Genomic DNA, 19,429 nt, shown 5'->3' on the forward strand with positions numbered 1-19,429 from the left:
ATCGTTCTTCTTCCCACCCACCCAACCCAAAACCAAACTATAGTCATGGCCGACAAAGTCGAGCAGCAGATCCCCTCAGAGGCCAATGTCGACAATCGATCGCAAGACTTGATCGCGTCTGACGTCCAAGAAGTAACCGAAGCTAATGCAGAAGAAAGTACGTGCTCTGCGGTGTTCATTCTTTAGAGACGCGTGTGCTTGCATATTTGAGGTGTTTTATGAAAGGAGAAAACTGACAGCTTGGCATGATCATCATTATAGTGGTTGCTGAAGAAACATTTCAGTTGACGATCAAGCTGCCTGGTGGCAAGGGCTCCGATATCAAAATCATTGTTAGTAGTTGGATCTAACTAAGGGGTAGTGGATGTGCGTGGAGTTCTTAATGTGCCATCATCATTGTCTTGTAGGCAAGCCCACGGGAAGCCATCCACGATATCAAGCAGTCGGTGATGGAGTCACCCGAAACTTGCGTTCACTCGTGCTTCTATCTGGCTTTGAATGGCAAGCGTCTAAATGATTTCGCGGAACTCGGCGAGATTGAAGGCATGACTCCCGAGACAGAGCTGCAGTTGGTTGAAGGTAAGCACACTTGCTCTGCAGTACATGCTGCTATATGCTTGATCTATACTAATTAACGGTCCACGAATGGATGATTTGCAGATACATACACCGAGCGCGATGCACGACTGCACATTAACCGTCTCCGTGACCTTTTGGGTGGTCCCTACAAGCCGAACCCCTCGGCAGTTGGCATCGATTCTGGCGTTTCGTTCTTGACAGCTGTCACTGGCGAAGTTGGTAATATACCATACATATTCAGCATTCCACGCATACATACCCAATTTACGTCATTGTACTTATACATAATTTGTGGGTTTGGTGTTTATGATACTATATAGACGAAGAGATCGTTCCTGAAAACGAAAAGAAGGTCGAAGATCTGTTCTCAAACGAACCTATCCCGGAGCACGCATTCACCGACGCCGATATGAACGCAACATCCAAGTTGTCTGAATTTGTACCACCCACATTCCAACGCCTTGCTCCACAATGCCTCAAGAGCCTGTCATTGTCTGGCTGGAATCCAGTCCCTCACGCCCGCCGCCTCAAGGGCGATTTGCTCTACTTGGTTGTCGTCACCCTCGAGAACGAGACTCTCAACATCACTGCCTCGTCTCAAGGCTTCTTTATCAATAACTCGACCAGCAACAAGTTTGATGCATCCCGCAAGTCGGGCGGCAAGAAGATGGGTGCCCACTCTTTGATCAGATTGCTTCAACAAGCATCGCCCAAATTTGCTTCAAACTTCAGCGCCCTCCAGGAATTCATCACCCGTCATCACATGCTGGAAGTCTTGCCCGTCAACACATATTTCCCTGCCCATCCTTGGGCCGTCCAAGCTCCCGAACATGTGTTTGATCCCGCTCGACCCGCTGAGCCTCTTTTGAACTTTGGATCCGACGCTGTCGAATCCCTCCGTGACTGGAACGATGAATTGCAATCACACCGCGAATTACCCAAGGCTAACTTGCAGGAACGTGTGCTCCGTGAGCGTTTGGTCAACAAGGTGCAGTCAGAATTCACAGAGGCAGCTGTACGTGGCGCTGTTGCCGTGGTCAACGGTTCTGTTGTGCCATTGAACCCCATGGAGCCTGAGGAGTCGCACATGTACGTGTACAACAACATTTTCTTCAGCAAGGGCAACGATGGCCGCGGCACATTTGAGGCACTTGGTGCCGACGAGGCAGCGCATGTCGCCACAGGCAAGGATTTGGAGGGTGTCAAGGTTTTCAACAGCATCGATGCTTCGGGTCTGTACACCTTGGGCAGTGTCATTGTTGACTACAAGGGTGTGCGTGTTGTTGCCCAGAGCATTGTTCCTGGCATCTTCCGCCGTCAAGACGAAAACTCGATCGTATACGGCTCGGTTGACAACGGTGCACAAATCTCGGCCGACGACAAGTTCCATGATACCATTGGCAACGAAGTCGCAAAGTCGCTTCACTTGTCCGAACATGCCTTGTTAGATAGCAACGACGAAAAGGTCAAGCTGTACACTTCCTTGGAAACCAAGGGTCTTCTTGGAGCCGATGGTCGTCGCTACTTGCTCGATCTCTACAGACTCAACCCTGTCGATATCGAGTTTCAAGAAAACGAGTGTATCGACAAGGACGACAAGCCTGCTTATCCCCACAAGATGACCTTGCTGCGTCCAGAGTTGATGGGCTTGTACTGGGAGCACCGATTCAGAGAATGGGTCAAGGTGAAGACCGAGGAAATCAAAAAGGAAAAGAAGCTCGCTAATGGCAGTGCAGATGATAAGGACAAGGAAGAAGAACAAAAGGAAAAGCCCAAGGCTTCAGAAGAAGAAACCCCCGCTGCTGGTGAAGGTGAAAAGAAGGCCGAAGAAGAAGCACAACAAGAAGAAGAGGAGGAGGATGTCAAGATTGACGTGAGCGAATTCAAGCTGTCGTTCAATCCCGATGTCTTTACTTCTGCCAAGCATGGCGAAGACGCAGAGACCATCAAGGAGCAGGAGCAGGCCGTTCGCGACGCATCCAAATTCCTTATCAACGATATCATTCCAAGCCTGGTCCTTGACTTTGCCTCATATGCTATCTCACCCCTTGACGGTGATGCTTTGACCAAGGCCATGCACCGCCGTGGTATCAACATGCGTTATCTCGGCAAGATTGCTGAACTTGTGTCGATCAGCAAAGACAAGCGTATCGAACATATTCAGCAGCTTGCTGTCCAGGAAATGGTTGTGCGTTCCTGCAAGCGCATGCTGCGCAAGCTTTTGAACGAAAGCCCACTTGAGCAAATCACTGCCTGCGTGTCCCATTTCCTGAACTGTCTGTTTGGTCGTGAGTTTAACGCCAAGCCCAAGCCTGAGGTTCCTGAAGGTACAACTCGCAACGATTTCGCCTGGTCCAGACTCACGCCCAATCATGTCGAGACTGAGTTGAAGCAACAGGTGCTTCGTCGATTCCGATACAAGCTTGACGACGATTTCTTAAATTCGCTCAAGGTTTTGCCTACCCTTCGTGAAATCTGCCTGCGTGTTGGTATCCAACTTGAAGCCCGCGATTATCGTTTCACCGCCTATACCGAAGAGGAACGTGCTGCTATTGCCGCTGAAGAGTCCGCCAAGGCTCGTCAAAAGGAACAGCAGCAGCGCCAGAGCAGCCGTGGCAAGCGCAGCGCTAAGAACAAGAGCAAGGAAGAAGAGCCTGTCCGTACACGCCGTATCACTACCTTTGTTCCCGATGATATCCAAAACTTGATGCCCACTGTCAAGCAAGCTACTGGCAGAGTAAGTCTTCTCACCTTTTTTTTCAGAAAGTGGCATGAGATTCGAGTTTTTTCTAATCCATAACTGTTAATATAGAGCGTATTCGCAGAAGAGACCTTTGAAGCTGGCAAGATGAGCTTAGCACAAGGCCACCGACAGCTTGGTCTTGAGCTCTTGTTGGAATCCCTGACACTTCATGAACAGACATATGGTTTCTTGCATCCAGAGACTTCCAAATGCTATGCTACGCTTGCCATGATCTATCATCATGGTGATGACCGTGAAGCTGCTTTGGACCTCCAACGTAAGGCTGTTATTGCTGCTGAGCGAACAAACGGTGTTGATCACCCAGAAACCGTTCATCACTACGTGCGTATCCTCTTTCGCTTATTACATAATATCAGTTACTGCTATGCTTTGACGACTTGTCTAACACTTGGTTCGCCTTTTATTCTTATTAGCTCAACCTCGGTCTTTTCGAACACGCAGCCGGTCGAACAAAACTTGCTCTCCGTTACTTGAAGCATGCTCTGTACTACTGGGATCTTGTGTTTGGCCCTGGCCATCCTGACTCTGCCACCGCCGATGTAAGTTACTTTCCATTCAAAGACATCCGCTATCACCTGGAGTACCTTTTGCTGATTGCTTGTTTGCTGCCAATTATCTATCGTCAAATCAATATAGAACAACGCCGGTGTTATGTTGCAATCCTTGCGTGACTATCCCACGAGCACCAAGTTCTTTGAACGTGCCTGTGCCACACAAGAGGAGATTCTTGGTAAAGAACATGTCCTTACTGCCACTGGCTACCATGTTCTTGCCAAGGCATATACCCTTTTGGGTGACTTTAACAAGGCTCTGAACGTTGAACGTGTTGCATTTGGCGTTTTTGAAAAGAAGGTAACGCAGGGGATATTTATGTAAAAGACTTCAAAAAAAGAACAACAGAATAAGGTAGATATGCTAATAGAGCTTCATTTATTAGTTGGGTGCCGAAGATCCACGAACAAAGGAGAGTGATATGTGGCTCAAGGAATTGACATCAAATGCATTGTTATCGGTAACTTATTCAATTGGAAAAAAAAGCCCTGCGTGTGTGCTTAGAGGAATCGATACTGAACACGTTCAATCTAAATAGGCACAACGAGCACGAGAACAAGCACAATCTGCTGTTCGTCCATCTGGCGCAACTGCTGCTGCTGCTGCTGTACCTAAAGGTACTGCCCAGCAACAACAACAGCAGCAACCTGGTGATATGCCCATTGAACAAGTCTTACAATACATTAACGGCGATTCTCCACGAACAGCTACATCCGCACGAAAAGGCAAAAAGAAGGCACAAAACAAGCGTCGTTAGAGCTTTACATAAACATGTATAAATACTTTAAAAAAAGTTGTTTTGATTTTATTAACATAGAGAGTCTAAAAAAATGATAATATACTCTTGTAAATTTACTTAGGACAAAGTATGTTTCTTTTTGTTATATGAATGAGCTATTTTATGTAAGATATTTTAAAACATGTAGAAGTACAGATGTGTACGCGACCTTTTTTGAAGGATTCAAAATATGCTTCAATCAGTACAAAATATATTGAAAACGGCCGATAAAACATATAAACTTTTATGCATGTAGACGTATTCAGTGATAAGCAGGTAATAACTACTTATTCCACCCTGCACTACCCCTCTTCTCTTCATCACAAATGCTTTCCTTATTAACAGAGTCTTATTTAGACCCATGTTCGCTAGCATGGTCGCCCAGTGCAAATTGTATATTACACATCAACTTTTTCGCTGTCCAGCCAATGTAACACTTTCGAAATGTGCGGTTCCTGCTACTACAAGAATAAGAGAAAACCACGCAAGCGTAATTTTTGTCTAATTAGCATATCACCCCACTCCATCCACCCTCCTCGTTTTCCATGATACCTGCTCTATTCGTTGATAAGTCCACCAGACAACAGCCCTCGCAGTTAAAGACGCGCTGCTCAGGACCGCGTCATCGTTGAAGAAGAAGAGGGTGTAAAAAAAAGTGAATGTAATGAATAAAGGTCGCAGAGAGAGTTACAAACTGAGAGGCGAGCCCTTCCCCAGCGTCCACAAACCCACTTGGGAGTACACAACTACGCGAGTGACTCAAGCAGCAGAAGGTTCCCTTGATGGTGTAAGAATGCCCCAGGAGCAGCCAGCCACGGTCAGAGATGCAGGACTAGCCACACTTGGAGCTCTTGGAAATTAGAGAAAAAGAAAGGCTTCGCAGCCACTGGTCGCCGGACAAGTAGGGATTCGTCCTCTCTTACTCTGAATACTCGTAGAGGGCATATACTTGGAGCCGGTTACGGTTTAGGACCACTAGGCATGCTCATATCAGCCCGCCATGCACAGCGGATCCAAAGGCGGCCAACCCTCAAACCCGCACACTCGCTGCACACTTTGGGCAGTCTGCTGATATGAGATGCCTAAAAGAAAAAGTAAAAGGGAGAAGAAGTGATCCCAAGCAGCATCGCGTGCCTGCAAGTATGAAAAAGAAAGAAAAATAATAATTATTAAGAACATGTTATCAGAATTTACCAGAAATTAAGATTGAAGAGAAAGCAACCATTCAAAAGTGTTCTGCGTCTCTAACCTAACGTTTTTTACCGTTGATCAGGGGCAGTTTGAGTCGTACCCCAGACTTTCGGAAGGCTCTAGTGTGAAGCAAAGCTCAGTGGCAATGTTTCGAGCAAACCGGGCTTCTTTTGCAAGAAAGCCAGTGGCAAATGCTTGATAATGAAAGTAAATGCCATAATAGTTAACGTTTGTTTCTATTTCAAAAGTGCTAACAGGTGTTAAGCTACGAGATCTCTTTATACATACTTGTTGTCGTTTTGCGGGCTACAACTGTTGATTGCTGTCCTGTACACTTTGTGAGATGTTGATTTGGTGCAGAGCAAACACTGGAAATATGCAGGCTAAAAAAACACGTCACAGAAATTCAGCACCGCTGTGTCGTCACTAATATCTATGATATTGCTGTTGTGCACCTTTTATCGAAAGAGCTATGGAGGAAGAAGTTTTCGTATTTAAAGAAGTTGCCTGTCATTATTTTTGGTGCCGTAGCAGTGCATAGATGTTTCACAACTGCAGGGCAGCTCCGCTTATTTATTTTTGCAGGTACAGTACTTGAACTGTCGCTGCGAACTCAGCATTGTACATAAGATACATAAACACGATGGCTATATCAACGCTATGTACAAATTATGCATATGGTGGCTACAGAAAACGTAGAAAAAGTTAAAATGTGAAGCCAAAAGTGATATGCGGGCCATGGTTAGGCACGACACTAGGTCGTTAGAGTGTTCTTCTCGCTGGTCGTGCTAGCAGTTTCATGAGGAGCCTTTTTGCGTTGGGATGGCGGGGGTAGTCATGGACCATGTACCTATTTCATCGACATAATATTCGGTTCAACACTATAATAGTATGTACGCCTGCTCTGGCGACGTTCGAAAAGCTATATCCGCAAAAGTAATAAAACCAATGGCTCGTATAAAAAAAGGTATTCAAAATCTCAGATTACCGCTTGGGCCTTGTGAGACCTACAAAGTCTTAAAGGTCATATTAGGTGTCTCAAACGCAACAAGCGACAACAAAAGACAATTTGTATCTTTCGGATGTTATTAAAACAGACAAGAATATCTTTTACATATTTATATCTACATACAGGTAATAATAAAGGTTGGGAAAAGGTAGAAGGAAAGAAAGTAGCTAACTCGAGTAAAGCGGAAGAGTATGAATCAACATAGTTAACTTTGGGGTTTCAAGGAATATAAGGTAATAAAATTTTGTGTGTGAAATAAAAGGGGAATTGAGCGTGCTGCTGTATATATACATATTAAAGAAAAGAAATGTTGTAAATTATGAAAAGCAGCGGTTATTTCTTTTTCCTTCTTATTGAGTAATCTTCAAGCGCTGGACAGGGTACTTCTTGGACAAGAATTTGCGTACAGGGCCCAAAACGAAGAATCGCTCGTAAATGAGACAACAAGCGACGTTGGCGACGCAGATACCCCACAGCTTCCAACGGTATTCCCAAGGCATGACGTTGTGGCCTAATGGGGTATTGAACTGTTCGACATTGGTGGGTGGTACCGGCCAGTTGAATTGAGCCAAAACTTCCTTAGTACCACAGTTGATACGGAAGAGACAGCCAAATCGGTTAGGGTCGCCCAGCATCCAGTATGAAAGAATAGCCATGTACAAAGCCCACAAGAAAAGCAAGGGGTAGTTCTTGTAGATTGGTTGACGGAATTTGTGACCGAAACTGAATACGGCGGCATTGTTGATGAACATGAACAATGAAACAAGTGCGAGATGCTCAGCTTCATAGTTATCGGCCAAAAGCCACCACTTGGAAAGATCAGCAGCGTTGCTGTCGAATTCATTGCAACGGAACCAATCTATATTCAAATGCATATGTGAGATATTTTGTAATGCCGTTGTAATTGAAGGGGTTAATTGTTTTGAGAAACTACCTTGGCTGTACAAGAATTTGAAAATGCAGCTCATGAAGATCCAATTGATAGATACCAGACCCAAGCACGAGGCCATGGTCTGTGGACCAAGAAGACGAGCAGTAGGCCGTTCTTCGTTCAAATTGTCTGCAGCTCGCGACTGAGTCACAGCCCAAGTCAAAAACACAGTGATGAACACATCGATAGCAATCCAGACGTACTGCGCCATTGTGACAGAGAAGTAGAAGGTGAAAATCTTCATCATCATCATGACCTGACCATACACTATAATAGTAGCATAAGGTAAGTATAAACGCACACGCAGGCAATGTATACAGGGTATGATAGGATACTTACTGATAAGGTACTTGTAGGCAGTAATCGAAGTGGCAAGAGCAGCACGTCCCTGAAGAAGCAATTCAACGCAGGATCGGACACTACGAATGCTAGTACTGAAAGGAGACACAATAGAAGCTTCAGCATCTGACATGGCAATACCAACATGTGCAGCACGCAAGGCACCACAGTCGTTACCACCATCACCAGTCATAGCCGTAATACCACGTTCCATGTGAAGCTGGACACACTGAACCTTTCCAGTAGGAGTCATACGAGCAAAGACACGAATGTCTAACAAGTACTTGCGGATCAAGTTGTTATCGACAAGCCATTGGAAGGCCTTGCCGGTAACGGCCAATTCAACTGGAGTATGTTCCTTGTTCAAAAGATAGTCATCAACATTGACATCGGAGAATGTCTCGGGCTCATCAACATCTTGCCAGACCAAACGGTTCGAAACCTTATCCACGTCACCAAGCAGGATACGGCTGTTGGGCAAAGCCATACCACATTGACGGGCAATGAAGACACCAGTCAATGCAGTATCACCAGTGATCATGATGGTGCGTGTGGCGCCATTCTTGAGTTCAGTAATGTTTTCGGTGGTGTCATCTTTGAGCTGATTCTTGAAAACGATGAGACCCATGAAGTGAATTTCTTCTTCCATTTGATCACGCGACCAGTTGCGGAAAGCTTCAATGCCACCGATTTGTTCCAAGTCAAGTTCACGATGAGCCAAAGCAAGAACGTAACAGCCTTCGCGAGCAAGATTTGAAGTGGTCTTGTCATAGTCAGCAGGGATGGACTCGCTGTTGGACAATTCCTTAATCTTTTCATAAGCACCCTTGACAAAGATGTGAACCTTGTTAGTGTGTCGGTCCAAGACAGCGACAGACATGGACATGCGAGCGTGCACAAATTCGAATCGTTTCAAGACATCGACAGGAGTCTTGATTTCAGCAGTAGCGGGAGGCGACAGAGTATCCACAACATCATCACCAGATTCTTCAAGCTTCCATTCGGACGAACGGAACATTTCGATATCGACAGGGTTACCAATGAACTGACCATTCAAGGTAGTCACGGCGTGGCAAGTAGCAAGACCAATTTGCATCAAACGTGGAACCTCTGCCACGGTATCGACGCGCTTATCGAAAGCAGGAGGGCCAGTCTTACCCTTGCTGCTGTTGCTTTGGGCGTCGACAACATTCTCGAGGTCAGCCACAGGCTGGGCACCATAGTAGTCCAGACCTTCACGAGTCAAGGTGCCGGTCTTGTCAAAACAGAACAATTGGACCTTGCCGGCCATCAAGATACGAGGCAAATCAACACAGAAGATCTGCTTGCTTCGGAGACGTCCAGCAGAAACAGACTGACCAATGACCAAAGCGGCAGGGAGCAAAGGCGAAATCAACTGAGCGATGGCAAACATGGCGTAGAGCCAGGCACTGGTACCAGTAGCATAAAGCCAGATAGCCAAACCAAGACAGACGAGACCACAGCATAGCAAGATGAGGATAGTAATCTTGATTTGCTCATTGAAAATGAAAGACACTGGCGAGGGGAAAAGGATCTTCTTGACAAGTTCACCCTTGTCGGTACCAGTACCGGTCTGAGTAGCCACAGCAGTAACGCGGCCACCTTGTTCGGTGGGCTGGGCTTGCGAAATGGTAGTACCACAGAAGATGGTGGAAATCTTGCTAGAACCCATACGGTCATAGGTGGTAGAGTCGTCAGAGCGAACTGGGAACTTACGGATAGGAAGAGGTTCACCAGTCAACGAGGATTCATCAACGACAATGTTACCAGTGAGGACAACAGCATCACAGGGTACAGTCTTGCCGTCAGCCACTTCAAAGATATCACCAGGAACCATATCAGCAGTTGACAATTCTTGCCAGGTACCATCACGTAAGATGTTGATTGAGTCGGTGAATTCGGCCATCTTCTTGATGCGGCGTTCAGATCGAAGGCGCACAAACACCTTGACAAAGGCAGACAGAAGAATGACAGCAGTGTCGGCAACACCGACCTCCCCTGTGAAACACAAACAAAAGAAAATTCGTTTAAATATACAAGCTACTCACAACAACACTACCACCATGGAAAAATGAACAGAGAGAAACTTACAGTAGGCAAAGTAGTAGAAGAGCCAAAGCGCAGTGAATTGGTAGGTATAGAAGAAGGACGAGAATTCACGCAAGACAGCCATGGCAATGTTGGGAACGTACACATTGATAAAGTTGGGACCAACAAGTTCTTCACGCTTAACAGCTTCGTCAGCGGACAAACCCTTCTTTAACTCGGCCATATCAGCATTGGTCTCACCCAAAACAAATTCGTGCGGGGTGAAAATTTGAGTCTCGGGGTGATAGACATAGCGAGTGCACTGGTACACAAAGAAGCGAGCACCGGAGCGAGTGGAACGCATGGCAGAAGTGGTAATGACGACATCAAGACCAAAAATGCGACGAGCATGTTGTTCCAACCATCGAACGGAATCAGTAATCTTATCACTGCGGTCCTGCAAGAAAATAGTGGCTATGGAAAATAAAATATATAGTGTGTAACATGTCAGTAAATAATCGGTATACCCCTATTTGCGCAAGATCGTCTTTATCTGGGCTTGCGACACTTACGTGGTTCGTGCTTTTCAACCTGAACATAGTTCGCTTCAGCATAGGCGCACTTGATGCGGAAGAAGTTCATCAGACGATTCTTGAAAACGGACAAACAGCCAAACCAGCCGAAGAAGATATACCTAAGTAGCACGTGGGATGTAAGCACATAAAACGATATTCGATTTTCCCCCACCTCGGATGAGAAGGTGGATCACGGGACTATTTCCTGTTTTTAAAATGTGCTGCATAACTTACCACATGCCGATAAATGTACTAGACTGTACCAGCTGGTTGCCGCCAAAGAGAATATATTCGTTGTAGTAATCCCAGGTAAGCATGATCATGTAGGCAACCATTCCCAGGGTTTGAAGGATATACAGGAGGAAGCAGAACATGCCTAGGAAGTCTCGCTTGTATGCCTTGATGACCATCTGCTCCTCAGGCTCCAGAGACGAAGACATGTTGATCGATGCGTTGTCACCCTATGTATAACGCACGGGCAATGCAAGGTTGCCGGAAAAAGTTAGTTTCTTCGCAACAACAGTAACCATCTTTTCGAAACGTACCGATTTGCCAGCAACGTCGGGCTTCTTCTCACTGTCACTGTCCTTTTTCTCACCCACTACTTCAACATGCTCACTCTGTCGTTGACGAGCATACTGGTTGAACTTGGACATGTTGTACTATGGAAGAACCAAAAAACAACACAAGAAGCAGGCAGGTTTTTTAAGTATATGCATCTTTGCTTCCCACGTATCCCATGTAGTAAAAGAAAAACAAAGTACCTTTTCCAATGCTTGCTTATACAAAGTCCAGCCAATAAGCATGGCAGCGCACGAGCCATAAAAGACGTACAAGGCGATAAAGGCAGGTTCATGGAAGGTCAATTCGCCCGAAGGAGAAGGGCAAGTGTTCCACATCAATGAGGCAGGGTTGTTTGTCCATTGAACAACCGAGTCGACTTCAATACCGAGGTCCAAAGCACAGGCCTCGGCAGTTTGGGCAGTCAAGTTGGTAGCCAAGAAGTGTTCGATGTTCACTCGTTGGCCCGTGGCGCATGGGTAGACGTCACCAACAAATGAATCTTCAAAGGTACAAGAACAGGCAGATTTCAGATCGGAAGGGCAGTTGTCTCGGCACTCGCCGTCGACACAGTAGGTCTGACCCTCTGGACAGCTCGGACGGACACTTTCTGGACATTGAGAGATGTCACGGGCGCAAATGTTGGAGCATGGATACTGGTTGTACGTCGGTAGTTCACAGCGGTTTCCGAAGACATCGAAGCCGTTCACTAATTTTTCCCAATGTAAAAGTTTTTAAGAGCGTGAGTTTTCATAAACACCGAAACTATCACTAGCAGCACCACTAAGGGAAGAAGAGACAGGGAGACAGTATGATGATCGGTTTGTTTACCTTCGTTCCATGCAGGCGTTGCCTTCACCACGAGCGGGAGTGATACGCCCAGAATGAGGCATAGCAACCTAGTGGCAAAGCTAGATCGCATATTGTTTGGTTCTACTCGAGGCCGTGGCAGTGGGTAGAAGAAAAAGAAGCGAGCAAAGGCCGATCGTGTTCATTTTATGGCACGGTAATTCCACGTCGCACAAGGTTTCCTGCCTGTCTGAATCCGTGCAAGCGCTGTTCTAAACAAGCTGGCCTTTGCCATGCTTCACCCGCATTATCTGTTTTAGTTTTCTCACTCCTTGCGCAACCCCGCATGCTGCTGCCCAGAGCAAAAGATGGGGAAGGTGCGTAGGTTGCTGTTCATTGCTGCCATGTTACTGCCATACCCATCCCTCCCTCCAATTCCCCTTCTTTTTGATCCAGGAACATATGTGTTATCTTTCTCTCGTTTCAGAATCTGGCTTAAGACAGAAAAAAAATATCTCAGCGATGAGAAGTTACACAAGCAACAGACGATCTGGACGAAAGTGGCACGAAGCGCCCACAAATACGTCATAGCATGTTTCCCATTCAGCCGTGGTTTTTTTCTGAACGAGCGTGCGTGCGTGCGTCGACCCCACCTGTGGTAGAAAGTCCAACGGCATCGGACACGCCCATGCATATAGAAGGATCGCACAGAAGTAATTGCAAGTAGTGGGCGCATGCAGCTCACGGTAAGGCAATGCTTCTCTTTCTCCAAGGCCTGTAAACTCAGATGGGAAGCGACATCAGCTCAGGGCACTCTCTTTGCCAATGATCTGTTTGTAAAGGGCCCCAGAGCCATGGGTGTATATGTCGGATGCTAAGATGGCGAGATTTGGAGCCCGTAATAGCTTGGTGCCGGAAACGAATTTTATTCTCAGTTTTCTGTATAAGCCAAATAAGCTCCGAATACTCAGGTCACCTGGTTCACTTCTTGTGCCCAACGAAGAAAGACAATGGCAACAGAGCCTCTTTTTTTGTGGCGTGCCATTGCCGATAAATGGCAAGTGTACGCTTGATTATGCAGTACGACTAGCTGTGTGTGTGGTATGAACTTGTTGATTGCTAAATCTTTCGAGCCATTGTGCTTCTTATATGTCCGTGTATATTGCACATACAATTGCCAAAATTGACAGACCAGTATTTTCGAATTTTTTTTTCTGATCCAACCACTCCGCCGAGAGGTTAGGGTAGAAAACCTTTTTTTTTTCTGATGCTTCACCCCGCCGTTCGGCCCCTGAGAAACGGCCTGCGATTGGCTCGGGAAAAATGCCCGAACAGCGCTCACGTGCTCCTCAGCTGCGCAGAATTATTTCTGCTATACCTTAAACCGATAGTAGGTGGCCGACACAGCCACTGCATTGCATGCTATCACCAGGAGCCAGCATGACCTGGTGTTGTGTACAAAGTAGAAAACACTTTACTCCTCTTTTGAGCATCAATGTATAAGTATGGGGTACTCATTATACAGAAAAAAGCTCGGGTGCGCGGTGTGTGTTTGTGGCATTAATCACAAATCTGCTGTAGAAGGAAGTCTGTGGTGTGTGTGTGTCTGGGCTTGTGTAATAAATCTTCTATTTCACTTTGGAGCCCCGAACATCGGCTCCTCCGCTTACCATTTCATTGCTGAATTCATAAAACCGCGCTCCCTGACTGTTGCTGTTGTCGTTGATGTAGCACAACTCATCCAAAAGGAGGGAAGATCAAAAAAAGAGAAAGAGGATCAAGCCAAGACTTTTTGTGCTCTTCCTCATCAAATTGATCATTGAGAAATACACACACAACGAGATAAGAGTAATTATGGGTCACCTAAATTTACGCATTAGTGTGAAATTTTGATAATAGTTAGTAATTCCTTAGAGAAGCTCTTCTCCATGACGTTGTGAGAGTTTTTACGCCGTTGTTTTAATCTTCATACATTTTTTTTTGACAGCTCGGTATATCCAGTCATTTTGCTCTGTATGAGTAATAGCATACCAAAAACGGAAACTACGTTGATCGGTGATACACTTCTTTGTCGGCTTAACAAATTTACTAAACCGAAGACCGACACACTGGCCAAGGTTAATACAGTCTATGACAGTTTAAAAAGAATATAAATGCTTAAGGGTGTGTAACTTCAACTCTATTTTATAAAAAGAGAGAGAGCCGCCATACACATAGTATTTCGATAACTGTACTTGGTGCCACGAAGAAAATAAAGTATGTGCTTCCTCTTAACAAGTCATAGACGCGAGTTAGAACCAAAGAAATGAATTAACGTTCCTATCTCTGAAATGTGTTTGAACTCTGGGAATGTTGATTTACATACGTGTGAGGAAGTACGTAAATTAGAATTCATTATCATAAGAGACCAGCATCAATAATCATCTATATATACTATGCTCGACTTCATGGCACCATTACCAGGCGATATCACATGTTATAATTACTTTGTACCACACACTACATCAAACGAGAGTGTTTTGTTACTGATGATAATAAACTTTAAAATCGACAAATGCAGCGGGTGAATCTTTGAAGCGTAACAAAACACTTCAAAAAACCATATATAGAACTTACTAGATACTACACCAAGGTTTTTTAATAACATTTTAAAAGCTAAAATACTGATAAAAATCAACGCTATCATCAATTTCACATTGCAGGAGCACGTAACGGGAATTTGGGGAGCCGAGGGTACAACAATGATATATATTGTTAAAAATGTACTACAAAGTACTTAAATCTCTCAACTAATTAGAATGGGGATTGTTATCTATAAGCTGTTGGCTGTGTCAGCAAATCCTTTTGCTTATCAATAACAAGCCGTATCAACTCCTATCAGTGGTTGGTAACATTATTATTCTGTCTAAGGTTTTTGCATAACACTTCGCAGCCATCGACACATGTTTCCCTTTTCGAAACAACAGCAGCCGCTAACAATACGACAATATAAAAGTCGATCTACTGTATTGCGGGAAGATATGTAGCACATTAAGTGTTATTGTCAAAGAAATTTTAAATGATTGTGAAAGCATACTCTTAAACTACCTGACGTGTGAATGGGGAAAAAAGCTCTTCCTCTTGTATCCCCATAATGACAAATTCGCCGGAATGACTGATCCAAATGTAGGGATCGGTACCACCTTGATTGTGGTTTTTACGAAATTTATAGATACTACAAGTCCACGGCTGTAATGGAATAAAGAATGTTGTAAGCTGGTCTCACCGAAAATATTTGGCATAATAAGAGAGGATGACTAAAGATTGCTACCGAACGATAACAATAATGTGACAAACAGCAATTATTGATAGATCGCAAGAAAGATTATGCTATCCAAATAGCGAGTTTATTGTGCTCATTGTATACAGAAAACTATAATATGCTGACCAGATGATATGTAGGGCTTGCTCATCCATATCAGAGTGCACTGATTACCGCATCCGTGAATTCACTTGTGCTGCTGTTCCCTCCCATATCCCGAGTTCTAGCCTACATTATTACAAGCATAAAATGTTAAGAAATTTTGAAATCATAGTTAAAAGACATCCTTTCTCCCTACCTTTCCGCTTTCGATAGTACGATATACTGCGGTAGAGATACGATTAGCATGTTCATCTAGGCCTATGTGGCGCAGCATCATCACAGAGCTTAATATCATGGCGGTCGGATTGGCCACATTGCTGCCACTGATATCAGCGCCTACATGGCGGCAGCCCTATTTGTTTTTCGATGAGGTATTGATTTCTAATAAGAATCAGAGAGATAAACGGTGGAACGATGAGAAAGAACATATACTAACCGGTTCAAATACAGCGTACTCTCTGCCAAAGTTGCCACCAGGTATAATACCAGGTCCGCCCACCAATCCAGCGCCAACGTTTGAGAGAATACTTCCGTACAAGTTGGGCATTACCATCACGTCAAATTGTTGGGGTCGCGAGACAAGTTGCATAGATGCATTGTCGACGATCATGTCATTGAGAGTGATACCAGAACCAGCATACTCCTTGGCAACGTTGCGGCAAGTCTCCAAGAACAATCCATCACCCAATTTCCTGGTTAACAATATTGATTTTAAAAGAATGAGCATAAGATCATAGTAGTTATAATATCCCGCGCCAATGGATGTGATTATTCTCAGCGACTTACATGATGTTGGCCTTGTGGATACATGTGACCTTTTTGCGGTTGTTTCTCAGGGCAAAGTCAAAAGCAAAGCGTGCAATTCGTTCTGTCTTGGCTCGAGTGACGATCTTGAGCGACTCGACAACGCCAGGAAACGACTACATTAATCAACATTACAGTAAGAGATGTTAGATGTAATTATCAAGCTTATCACATTCTGTGTAAAGGTAAAATAGCAAACCTGATGCTCAAGACCGGAATACTCGCCCTCGGTATTCTCCCGGATGATGGCAAGATCCACATCTTTAAATCTTGAAGGGATACCGGGGATGTTTCTGATCAAAGATATCGATCCATAAATATCGAGATCCTGTAGTCAAGTAATACTTCATATTAGACTCGCCACAGATTTTTTTCTTTCCCCATTTCTGCCTTTAATCTCCTGAAGGGAGACATATCTATGGTATTTCTTACCTTGCGCATAGATACGTTGAAAGACACGTGGCCCAGCTTTGAAACAGGCGTGTAAAGGGTACCTTTAAGACCGACTTTGTTGCGACGAAGCGATTCAAGTGTATCTTTCATAAGCGTGTCGCCCGTAGTAACGTGACCCGACAAGTCAAACTGCTCCCACTCAACAGGTGCATTAGATGCAGCAAAGACAGCCTTGACAGCCTCGGAGAGTTCCTTGCCAACGCCGTCACCAGGAACTAGAGTGACAGTATGTTTGGTTTTATCTCTAACCTCTCTCTACGAAGGCATATACGTCATGAAATTCTATTTTTCAGTTTCCACCTTCTTCTCCTTTTACGCTTTTCCGCACTTTGACCAACAACAGAAAGAAAATACTTTACAGCTCGTTGGCCGAGTGAGGGTTCTCTAGCATTCTTTAAAGCGGCGTTCGTGGTAGCCAAAGTCCGCGTCGTCATGGCCTGTGCGATGGTAAGAAAGGTTGGCAAAGATTTCAATAATGTTCGCGTGTTTAATTACCTTAGCAACCACGTTGCTGCGCAAAGGAGTACCGCGAGCAAATTTCAGCATTTTTTATACTTATTTTTTTTATTGAATGCAGATTTATGGAAAAGGAAAGAGGAATGAAAGAAGTGGGAGGGGGAGGGTGTGCGGGCTCAACGAAACGCAGGATTACCGTGACGGTCAACCACACGCTTCTATTTAGCCCCGTGATCTGTGAGATCCAATGTAGATAGCCTTGCCGTTGTGGGTATACTAGTACACGTCATTATGTTGATATGAAACAAGGTCAAACTATCGTTCAAAAGCTCTTACTGAACAAACCTTGTAGTTCTTGTCGAAAATCAGACCTTCAGGCAATATAACGCTTCTGTAAAAGTCTAGTTACATTCCGTCAGCAAATGCGTAATAACAATGCATTGGTTTGTGTTACTTACTGCTACACTGATATCCAACGCTATATGGGTGGGATTTAAAAGGAAAACCGTAATTCGTCAATTTAGTTCATGATGGCCTAAGACGCAAATGAGATTTTTCAGCTTACCGGTGAGGTATATAGGTTGAAAAAAGACCCCACTATGCCACTCGTGTTAATACACACCGCGTTGAAATATAACTTGATTTACTACTGCCATGCTTTTTCAACTTTTTACCTTATCACCACATCCGTATTTTTTGGCCGTCTTTGTAAGAAGAAAAGGCCAGTCAGCGATCATTCAAAACGCGTATATTCGGTTAAATTGTACGTACCTCCAGAAACAGATTTTTTTCCTCTTCCGTCCATTCGGTAACCCATTGCTCCTACAACGCTCTTTGAGCATATTGAATCCAAGAAACCTAAATAGTTTTTACTTACAACATCCGGCTCAGTATGTCGATAAAAGTATGCGTTTGGATTTTTCTTAAACATCAGTTTTGCCACCACCTAATAAAAAAGCACGCAGTTAATGCATAATTACTGCGTGACGATAGTCCGTATAAGAAGCTAGATACACTTGCCTTTGCGTTAACGCGGGATCCTCCCTTTTTCTTTCCAGTACCCAGTGGATCTTTGTAAGAAAAAGTACCACCTCCATTCTTTTCCCAAGCGTCAGCTGCATTGTTTTCAAAGCCGTGCTTTGCCATCAGCTCCGGGTTGATCCAACCTATGAAAGAACATAAATAGCGTAAACAAGCTGTAATTTCAGTGAAAATTGATGGATGAGAATATGCCTACTCGTGTAATGTCCATCTGTCCTGTACGCATTCTGTCGCACTTTTCCATCAAAGTACTCATCCGCCTCCAGTAGTTTTCCCTCCAATAATTCATCTTCAGTAGTAATAAGTGCCTCAATATCCTCCTTGAGTTCATCTTGTTAGTTTACATCCTTTACAAAGGTGAAATAATGAAGATCTTTTTTTGCACCTACTTCTGATCCTTGGACAGACTCGCCCGCATTAATTTGGATCTTGGGCGGCTCAATACCACGTAGACGTGATGATTTTCGTGCAGGTAGTGGATCAGCTTGTTTTTTCGTAGGTTTTCCTATAGCATAAAACATGTGACAGCGTGAGCGCGTGTTTATCCTTGTCGGTGTTGTTTAAAATACAGAATATGCGTTTATTCGTACTGATTCTCTTCTCGGTTTTGACAGGTATGCTTTATGGAAGAAGAAGACGAAGAAAAAAAATAAACGTTAGCCGAGAAAAGGGAAGACATACAAAAGCACAATTTTATCAGATTATGAACCGGCAGGTTTAAAAAATGGATCTCAAAACCTACTTTTCGGTATCTTTCTTAACGGACGCTGGTGCTGCTTGTTGTAATGCAGAGCGCGCTTCAACGAGGTTGAATTGTGCTAGTAGTTCGCGATTGCGTTCAATATTTTTTTGTCGTTCTATTTCTGTAGATAAAGAAGAAAGTATATTTACGGTTGAATAATAAAGCACAGTATACACTAGATTTACAGTGATTCAATTTACCATAATCGTTTATTTCTGTCATTTTGTCAAAGTTTTGTCAAGGAAATTCTTTTACGAAATTCGCGGCAGTGTGCCAGGTACGCGGGTATCTTTCGGCGGACTTTTACTGTCAATAATTACTGCAATGCACCCTTGACAATCGTGAAAATTGATGCGTCTTATAACGTCTATAGTTACTTACTTATGTGCTCTACTACACCGTTTAATGATATT

The 19,429-nt window shown here is 44.3% G+C and overlaps 4 protein-coding genes across 4 annotated transcripts; 1 reads left to right on the plus strand and 3 right to left on the minus strand.

Moving 5' to 3' along the window:
* Positions 1-245: 245 nt before the first annotated feature.
* On the plus strand, positions 246-4,652 carry BDB00DRAFT_756874 (clustered mitochondria-domain-containing protein; the record flags this gene model as incomplete). Its single annotated transcript, XM_053118942.1, has 9 exons — positions 246-332; positions 408-579; positions 661-798; positions 900-3,316; positions 3,392-3,664; positions 3,757-3,882; positions 3,980-4,195; positions 4,281-4,355; positions 4,434-4,652. 9 exons carry the CDS (start codon positions 246-248, stop codon positions 4,650-4,652), a joined length of 3,723 nt encoding a protein of 1,240 aa, XP_052983463.1.
* A 2,288-nt stretch (positions 4,653-6,940) lies between these two features.
* On the minus strand, positions 6,941-12,271 carry BDB00DRAFT_970411 (uncharacterized protein). The gene is made up of 9 exons (XM_053129839.1): positions 12,160-12,271; positions 11,532-12,037; positions 11,313-11,429; positions 11,002-11,228; positions 10,794-10,886; positions 10,256-10,698; positions 8,144-10,162; positions 7,808-8,071; positions 6,941-7,732 (listed from the first exon to the last, which is right to left on the minus strand). Exons 1-9 carry the CDS (start codon positions 12,248-12,250, stop codon positions 7,224-7,226), a joined length of 4,269 nt encoding a protein of 1,422 aa, XP_052983464.1. The 5' UTR covers positions 12,251-12,271; the 3' UTR covers positions 6,941-7,223.
* Positions 12,272-15,395: 3,124 nt separating this feature from the next.
* Positions 15,396-17,376, minus strand: BDB00DRAFT_805398 (isocitrate dehydrogenase, NAD-dependent). Its single transcript, XM_053122189.1, has 8 exons — positions 17,273-17,376; positions 17,137-17,214; positions 16,757-17,032; positions 16,524-16,652; positions 16,307-16,440; positions 15,957-16,212; positions 15,717-15,872; positions 15,396-15,646 (listed from the first exon to the last, which is right to left on the minus strand). The coding sequence occupies exons 1-8, from the start codon at positions 17,321-17,323 to the stop codon at positions 15,575-15,577; spliced, it is 1,152 nt and encodes a 383-aa protein (XP_052983465.1). The 5' UTR covers positions 17,324-17,376; the 3' UTR covers positions 15,396-15,574.
* On the minus strand, positions 17,377-19,274 carry BDB00DRAFT_805401 (uncharacterized protein). Its single transcript, XM_053122190.1, has 12 exons — positions 19,217-19,274; positions 19,017-19,137; positions 18,865-18,893; positions 18,664-18,779; positions 18,471-18,594; positions 18,254-18,399; positions 18,111-18,179; positions 18,005-18,055; positions 17,908-17,937; positions 17,799-17,830; positions 17,692-17,711; positions 17,377-17,634 (listed from the first exon to the last, which is right to left on the minus strand). Exons 1-12 carry the CDS (start codon positions 19,236-19,238, stop codon positions 17,549-17,551), a joined length of 846 nt encoding a protein of 281 aa, XP_052983466.1. The 5' UTR covers positions 19,239-19,274; the 3' UTR covers positions 17,377-17,548.
* Positions 19,275-19,429: the final 155 nt, after the last annotated feature.

This window comes from Zychaea mexicana, assembly GCF_025766255.1.
Source record: "Zychaea mexicana strain RSA 1403 chromosome Unknown BDB00scaffold_10, whole genome shotgun sequence".
Taxonomy (NCBI): Eukaryota; Fungi; Mucoromycota; class Mucoromycetes; order Mucorales; family Lichtheimiaceae; genus Zychaea; species Zychaea mexicana.